This window comes from Monomorium pharaonis, chromosome 4 (genome assembly GCF_013373865.1).
Source record: "Monomorium pharaonis isolate MP-MQ-018 chromosome 4, ASM1337386v2, whole genome shotgun sequence".
In the NCBI taxonomy this organism is placed as follows: Eukaryota; Metazoa; Arthropoda; class Insecta; order Hymenoptera; family Formicidae; genus Monomorium; species Monomorium pharaonis.
In genome coordinates, this window is record NC_050470.1 from 12,607,873 (window position 1) to 12,617,469 (window position 9,597).

General features: G+C 31.2%; 1 protein-coding gene across 1 annotated transcript; it reads left to right on the forward strand.

Annotated features, from left to right (window-relative positions):
- Positions 1–84: 84 nt before the first annotated feature.
- On the forward strand, positions 85–900 carry LOC118645202. The gene has a single exon (XM_036285835.1). It carries the CDS (start codon positions 85–87, stop codon positions 898–900), a length of 816 nt encoding a protein of 271 aa, XP_036141728.1.
- Positions 901–9,597: the final 8,697 nt, after the last annotated feature.

Here is a 9,597-nt window from a genome sequence, read left to right on the forward strand (position 1 = left end):
TGCTGTAAATCGTTGTCTGCTTCGTTAAGCACGCCTTTGACACCGGAAGTAGTAGGCGCGTTGTAACCATTCGATTTACCAAATATGACCACCCCTGTGAGTATCGGTTCTTCGTCGCGGTCGCAGTCGCAGTCACTGGCTAGTGTTGATGTCTCAACCAATGAACTTTTGCTGAAGTTGCTTGAACAACACAGGGCGTCTGACGCCAAATTCTCTGCTTTTATCGAGGAACAGCGACGCACTAATCAGGAGATTAACGCTAAGCTAAATCAATTAAATGTTATTGCTGGAAATGTGGAGAGAAATAGTCAGCGTATCACTTCGTTGGAGCAAAGCTGTGCTACCATTGCGCGTGACGTGGGTGACTTAAAGAGTCATCAGAGATCGTCTGAATTAGACTCGCATAGCCGAACACACAATATGCTTATCATATCTGGCGTGCCATCCACGTTGTCTATTACCCCTTTGACTCTTGTTCGCAATGTGTTTACGAAGCTTGGTATCCCTGAACTGTCGTGCCATATTTTGGAGATTAGGACCATTGCTCGTGAATCAGGTCGCACAGTGTCTCATGATCGTCCTTTGCCGATCTCTACCTCCGTTTCACTCTTTGTCACTCTAGCTTCTGTTGTTGTTCGTGATATCGTTATCTCGAGGAAGCGTGCGCGTCGTGTGCTAGTGCAAAGTGAGGTTTGCGAGAACGATTCAGGCGGAAATATTTACGTGAATGATCTGCTTCCCAAAAACATATATGAACTGCTGAAGCAAACAAAGCATACGGCCAAGAAGAAATCATATCATTATGTATGGGTCAGCAGGGGTCGTATTAACGTCAGACGCTCGGATGGCGAACCTGTGATTCGAGTAGACTCGGTGGCTGACCTTGATAAGTTGGCTTGACATACTCTTCCTGTTCCTTCATCGTTTATATTACCTTGGCACCTTTCTTGGTTAGCTTAGCTTAAGGATATTCTTCGCTTGTTCTTATTCGCTCAGGGTTTGCTTGTGTTGCTGGTTCTGGGATTACATGGCTCACACCAAAATTGCCTGTTTCATTACATTTGCGGTTAAGCTAGATTCGACCTTACTTTATTAAGTTAGATATGTAATTAGTTATACTTGCTCTTATCAGCGCTTGATTGCTTTTAAGTTTTCTTTCCTTCCCTTACCATAATCATCCTGCTCGTATCTGCGTTTGCTCAACTTTTGTATGTAGCTTGTAATCTAAGTTCTATACCTTACATATTAGTTTAAGATATATAAGAAATTATTGCACTACTGCGTTCGATTACACTAAGTCTGCTAACTTTGCTACTTTTGTACTCATCCTACCTTATACTTGCTTATTACATTTTGTCATTTCTACTTTGTTAATTTGACCATTGCACTATTTGTAATGTTAAACTGCAGTTTCCACTTCTTATCAGCGTTTTGATGGTCTTGAATCTGCTAATTTTTACTTATGTACTTCGTATGGCGCTTGCGATTGTTTCACCTCTTTGCTTGTAGTTTGTGACTGACCTTATTTTATATGCTTAGTTTTGATTATATGTTTATTGTTACTTTCATTGTTGCTTGACTAATTGTAAAATCTATGTTTCTGCTCAATCTTCTTTGCCCTACAGCTATTGCTCGGGCATAATAAACGCAATCAATCAATCAATCAATATCTCTCTCTCTCTCTCTCTCTCTCTCTCTCTTTCTCTCTCTTTCTCTCTCTCTTCTGCAGAAATTCATGCGCAAAAAATATGCAATTTTTTGTGTAGTAATTTTTGCATAATTTTTTTCTACGGGAAACTTTTACTTTTTTTGATTAAAAAAAAACATGTTTGGTTTTCATGCGATACAAAAGGTTCACACTTAACAAATTAAACTTTCGCCTAAGGATTCTCAAAGTAAAGTCTTTAACTTAAAAAAAAGTACATGTAATTTGAATGATTTTTCGCAAAGTTACATCACTTTGAAGATTGCCTAAAAATTCGGTCAAAATTTTTGTCTTGTTTTTTTTTGCGCCAGTGAAAAAAAAACAGTGCAATTTATATCTTAATTTTAAATTATGTCTTAATTTTGGGTTTGTATAATAATATTTTTTTTTAATGTGTTAGTTTAAGATTATTATATTTTATGTACAAGTATAAGCTATACAATGAGAAATATGAGCATATAAAAGTCACATTAAATATTTCCTAATTGCAATAAGATTAGTGTAAGAAAAGAAAATGTATTTTATGTTTAATGTGATATGTTTTTATTTATCAAAAAAATGTTTAATGTAATATATTTTCATTCAATCTTTTTATTAATTATGTTCATTTTGTATGAAAAATAAGAATATGTTAAAAGAAAATGTTGACATAAATTCGAGTTAATATGAAAGTAAATAAAATTATGTTTGTTACATTTATATGCTTCTACCTTTCTAACAATTGCACCATGATAGTATTTCTTTTATCAATTGCAAAATTTCTTTCATTATCTCTTTTGGAAACTTGTATTGTATTGATTCTTTCAATATTAATATCTAATAGTGTTTCGGTCAAGTCATTATTTATAAAACAAAAATTATGTAAAGCACAACATTCCATCACAATATTTGAAGCTTTTTCTATTTTATATACTGTTATATATTTCAGCCTTCGCCATCGACCTTTCAATAAACCAAAACAGTTTTCTATTTTGACTCTTGTTTTGCTATGTATTTTATTATATGTTGCTTGCATATGTGTAATATTTCGATAATCTTTAAAAGGAGGTAGAATCCATTCTTTTATAGGATATATTTTGTCTCCTAATAAATGTTAATTTGGTAAAAAGTATGAAAAATACCCATTTGCTTCAATTTTGACATATAAGTTTGAATTAAATCGTTAAAACTTTGCAATCATTAGCTGTTCGAGGATGACCGACATATACATTTGTAAATAGACAATCTGCTGTACATATTCCTTGCATAATTATTGAATGTGTCATATATCTATTTTGATAACACTTTTGATGCATACTTGGTGCTATTACATTTATATGGCAACCATTGATTGCTCCAGTTACACCTTAAATATTACAATAAACCCTACATATTTTATTATCACAATATTTGCAATATTTTATTCTCTTAAATGCAATATTAGTTATACCTGAAAAAACTTCAATATTTCTAAATTTTTCTTGTATTTTTATTCGTTGGTTAACAGTAGGCCATTGTATTAATATTGGTACTAATCTTAAAATACATTTTATCTAAATATTAATGCAATTCGAAATTCGGTGGATGTTGCTACATCAAATTTGTCTCCAATTTGTGCCATTGATATTTGACTTGACAAATAATATAAGGCTATTTGTTGAATTTTATGTGGTTGTACAGAATCTAATCCTCCAGTAAATTGCTAAAGTTATCGGTTTGTTTTTTATTCCTGTACTGCTGCACTTGTGCAATAAATTAGAATAAGAAATAATATATTTGTCTTATTCTAACTTATTGCACTAGTGCAGCAGTGCAGGAATAAAAAACAAACCTTATATTACAATTGTACTTTAAAATATTGATGTTATCAGGTTATATGATTATTTATTTTTGCATTTCTTGTTGTTGTATTATTGCTTTCAGTAAAGATTGAAACGTTAACCGTTTTATTCTAAAATTGAGAAAAAAGTCATGTTCGATGTATAAATCTATCTAAAACTCGATATATAATCCGGGACGGGTATGATTTTGTCTTTCCTTCAATGACATTAATAAATAAATTTTCCTCTTCTTTGCTTTTTTTGCATAAAAGAATTGCTTATAATTTCCACTGATGGTATTTCATCATCTTCGTCATCATTAAACACTTCGTTCATTAAAATAGGCAAATATCTTTTAAGACTCATATTTTGTTATTCTTTATTCTTTCATCATAGTTTTAAATTCGCGCGTATAGAAAAGAACTAAAACGTTTTAGCGTAATAATTACGGTACATGTTACTAGAGTAAGCTCCGCCTCTACCAATAGCAACCTTCGTACATGTACCAAACGATCACCAAAAGTCGTCTATTAGTAATATATTTTGACTTATTCACTAACCAATATGTATGTCATTATGTTCACTGCAATATTGGCAGTATATATGAAATTATTTAGTAGCCAATATTGGTGTCGTTATGGATACTGCAATATCCATAATGGTAGTGCATTAACATTTTATTAATAACCACTATTATTTTTACATTGGACAATATTGGCCAAGACTTTCCTAATATAACCAATATTTACACTGAGAAAAATTTCTGGTGAGATTGTCCAGAATTCAGGTTCAGCTTACCAAACCGTATAGTGAATAATCGTGTAATAAGACATCTAGTCAATAATACCAAAATATATAATAAACGCATTGTCTAATTAGCGTTACAATCATACTTAGATACGTTTACCAAACCGTGTAGTACAGCGTATGATTCATTTGATGAGCGTTACCAATAAAAGTATAGACTTCTTACTAAACTATTTGGTGTACACTGAGAGATATGTGGTTTACACATACAATAGTTTGGTTACGGTATCTCGACGCATCTAATGATCGATAAGAAGACATTTAGTCGTAAAATATATGTGTATTATATAAATTATATGCATATGTTTTTTAAATAATTTAAAATTATTTAAAAAGTATTTAAGAAACACACATATATAGTTAGTATATATATATATATATGTGTGTGTGTGTGTACACACACACACACACACACACATTATAAAATATTTTTTAATATAATTAATTGTAATAAATAGAGATACAGATCAAAATGAACAGGATATAATATGCTAAAATTACATCATTTCATTTAAATCTATAAATTTTAATCCATATTCCAATCGACTTTAATAAAATCAAAATTTATCGTCACTTTTTCACCCAAAAGATTACAATAAAATAAAACAGATTACTTATTTTCATCTAAATGCAATGCTGACAAAATATTGGTAGACATAAATTGCGAAATAAAACATTTAACGTGTTTATACATTTATTTTCAAATAATTTATAATATTATGTTATTATAATGTTATTACAGTGTTATTATTATGTTACTATTACTATATTATTACTAAACATATGTTGTAATAATATTATTAATAATATTATTATTACAACATATGTTTAGTCGTTACAATATCAGTGCCACATTTTTTTTTATGTTTTACAGCTAAAAATGGATTAAGAAGGTCTTCGATACAATAACATTTCCAAGTACATCCTTCGTTAACAACATAATATTGCATTTCATCATCATAACTTACAGTATTTAACATTTTACAAACTAAACATATATCTTCATTATCATTAACAAGAATGAGCTGAATTAAACCAAATTCTACAACGTAGTAAGCATTTATACCACATGTAACACATGAATTAATTCTATAAGTAATCCCATTGTATTGAACCCATGGCAACAGAAAGCATGAATTTTTAAATTGAGATGGTAAAGTATTAGAAAAGAGATAATATTTGTCGCAAAAACAAATATCTTTAATATCCCAGACAGCACATGTAGATTATGAGAACGATAATAGGATATTGCGAAAGTATATTGCAATATTCGTATAATATTAGAGATACGTCTGTGATATGGCGAGTATTGTTACGTGTGAGATGCACGTAATGTGAGAGATAGATCGCACTGGTATTTTAAAGTATTTTATTCTAACGTTTTACAGACTTTCGTCTAACTTCTAGTGGTTTAGTACAGAGACTGACTCTAATCATCGAGAGGGATCCTTATATTAAAGTCGGAATAAGTTAGCATCGTCCAATCATAGGAAGTGCTCGTAAGGCGGAAATAGCTATTGGTTGATTTCTTAAAAAGGAGAGAATTTGATAATTGATATCTATGTCATAAAGAATAGTTTAGGTGGGATGCAGGATGTTTACAGGACGAGGAAACAGACAAATATTAAGTTTAAAAAGACCGTAGATAGAAAAGGTTATCAATAAGTAAGGATCTGGTATGACACATCGGGATAGTTTTAAGACATAGTTTGTACAGAGTGATTAGATAGAAATATTTTAAAGAAGAGAATTTTTATCGTGTCTAGGCACGTAACACCTTCCCCCTTAAATTAAAGATCCTTCTTGATTTGACAAATTCTTATAATCTAGCGAATTACGATTACGGTGACATGATAACTTAATCTATTAATGTTCATACATAATACAGTTACACCATTTCAGATTGATACATAAATGAAATTAAAATTGAAACCTTAAGACTAATATATGGTCTTACATACTAAAATCGCACGCAATAAAATTACATTAAATTTGTAAGTCGGCTATTACGGGAACGAGATCGACGCCTTCCACTATTCTTTTCACATTTTTCAGTTTCGTCGTTCTGAAAAAGTTCATCTGCCGTAGGTACTGCGGTGAAAGTCACTACGTGTCGCGGGTCATTATGACGAGTTGTAACATTATTGTTGAAACATTTATAAAAATACTGAACGCATCCTTCTTTTGGTACGCAACATAGTTTAAAAATGTCGATACATTTTGTTATTAATGAACATTTTGCAATTATATATAAAATTACTAGGCCTGCAATGGTATATATTACATAGTAAAACCATCCTATAACTTTATGGTACAGAGTTTGAGTACGATGATGTTTGCCTAACTCTTCTGCTTCTTTATAAATTTCATCTAGAGCGGAGCTTGCGGTTTTTAACACTTGCATGTCTAAATTAGGAGTTTTACCAATATTTAATAAGTGAATATCTGAAATATTTATGTTATGTTTCTTGAGATCTTCGCATAATTTACTAGTATTTAATTTAACATCGGGAATATAATCCTTTTCGATAGTATTTATAGCGCCTATGGTTTGACTGCGTAACAATGCATTATCAGAAATAGCATCACAATCTGCGGAAAGCTTAATAAGTCCGGTTGAAAATAATTATGTTTGTCGCGGCTTATTGTCTTTACATAAGATGTGAAGAGTTTCGTTACGAGGAGCTGTGTATATCCAAGAATTCGTAGTTTTTAATTGATACCACACTGTGTTGTGAATTTTCATAACTCGAACATCACATTCTTTTAATATGCTCTCTAATCTGGCTGACTTCAATAATTCTGATTCACAATTATGAATCGCTGAGACTTGGTATAGCAAATCCGTTTGTTTACAAATCATTACGTTATTAATCTTTTTACATTTATCAATATCGCGTTCTGTTAAATGAGTATATAATTGTTTATCAGATCTAAGACCTAAATAAGTATAAATAGGGTTTATGAATGCATAAATGCCCCTCCCGCCCTGCTTGATTGGTAACGAAATCGCATGATATAAAATAAAGTTGTTTTGTTCGATTAGAGGTATTTCGATAACATAAATTAATCGGTGATTCTTATAAAATATGTTTATATCGCTAACGTCTATTAGATTAGTAAATTGATCAGGTTCCAAAGGTACGGGTAACTGTTTATCATTTACTGCGTAACGGGTCTCTTTTAAATTATTAAACAATTCTTTGGGCGTAAGAATTTTTGGATGAATTAACCCTCGACGTGCTAATAAAATAGCATCAGTTAATATTTCTAATTCTAATCCATATTCAAGTAACATTTCAGAACATTCTATTAGATATGAATTAACCATAGTATTTAATTGTGCTTCATTTATTTTTTCTTCTCCTTTTAATATAAGTTTGTGAAGTTCTCCTATATTAAAATCTACTTCTTTAAATTTTTGGTTATTTTCCGCAAAGGCATTTGAAAAATTACCTATGGTTGCTTGAATAATACTTATTTGTTTTTTATACAAGTTCGTTACTTGTTTTGAATTATTATACGCAAGGTCTATCTGTTCGTTATAATATTCGGCATCGGATGAGTCTAATGTACCAAAAAGAATTTTCGCTATTTGACCAACAAAATCAAAAACGCCCCGTTTCCATCTATGTTCGTCTTTTATGTTATTAGATCGACCTATTAAATCGTTAATGGTTTCCCTATCAGCCTTTAGGCTTGCCAATCCCCGCTGTAAGCGTTCTAATTCTTGCAATCCTGAGCATGTTATATCGTATCCGTACTTACTATAACATAAGAGATCAATTTTATTTAAATAAAATTTTAATACTTTTTCTTTTTCTTCTAACGGTGTAAGATTAACATAATTTATAAATTTCCAATGGTCCCTAAAAATGTGTAGGTCCGCCAAATTTTCAAAATATATCCCAGCCAATCGTTCAAGTGGTTGGTTAACGAAAGTTTCTACCAGTTCTGTATTAGTCATCCGAATCATCCTGTAACGGAAAATATGCGCGTTTTAACTTGTTAATGTGTAAAATTTGATTACGCCTGCCTCTTTTAATCTCATAATTGACATCGTTTATCCGACGTATTACTTCGAATGGACCTTCATATTGATCCGTTAATTTTTTGCTACCTGTTCTAATTGTTTCATGCAATACATAAACATATTCTCCCGGATCTAATATCAAAGGTTTTACACGTTTATCGTAATATTGTTTAGAAGATTCCTTAGCTTTCTGAAGATTTTCCTTCGCATTTTTCTTTAAATAAGATAATCTATTAATTAAATCTTCGAGAAATTCTCTATGTGTAACTCCCTGCCGAGGTTCGACAAATGCTGAAGGTAATCGCGGTTTTCGACCGAATATTAACTCGTAAGGAGATATTTTTGTTCCCTCATGATATGAAGTATTATATGAGAACATTGCGGCGTCCAGAGATGAATCCCAATTATTCTGTTGTTGATTAATAAAAGGCTTTAAATATTCAGCTAGTACATGATGTGAGCGTTCCAAAGATCCGTTTGATTGTGGATGATAAACGCTAGTTTTAATTTGTTTTATTTGAAAAATTCTAGCAACTTCTTTCATTAATTCTCCAGATATGTTACTACCTTGATCAGAGAGCAGTTCTGCGGGTGAACCAAAAGTGTAAATAAATTTATTGATAATTATATCGGCTATTGTTACGCTACTTGTATCTGATAATGGATATGCCGTGCAAAACTTCGTTAATTGATCTTGCGTAGTTAATATATATTTATTTCCGTTTTCCGTTTCTGGTAGAGGTCCTACAATGTCTATTGCAACTTTTTGAAAAGCTTCGCTCGGCGTATCGGTAATTAACATAGGAGCTTTCGTTTTTTCACGAACTAATTTTCGTTTTTGGCAATCGTGACAGGTTCTTACATAATTCTTAACATCTTGTTTCATGCCGTCCCATGAATAATATTGTTGTATTCGCTTTAAAGTTTTTGTGATACCTTTATGACCGCCGATTTTTGAACTATGTAATTCCTTGAGAATGTCCTGTTTCATTTTTGGATCAATAATTTCCTTAGGTGTGGATTCGAGTAAAAATACTTGTATTGGCGTTTCCTTGAATAAATATTTAATCATTTGAGTTATTTTTGATTTATTAGTGATATTTCCTATAGGTGCTATTGATATTATTCTTTGATTGTGCGAAATAACATATTCTTTTAATTTAATTAAACAGTTAAATATTGTTTCTAAATTTATGGGTATTTGATTATTTTCTCGCGTAATAAGATTTATTTCAGTTGAGCGTTTCTTTTTT

Bases quoted from the DNA above. Each gene is read 5' to 3' on its own strand.
- LOC118645202 (XM_036285835.1), top strand. From the start codon at position 85: ATGACCACCCCTGTGAGTATCGGTTCTTCGTCGCGGTCGCAGTCGCAG.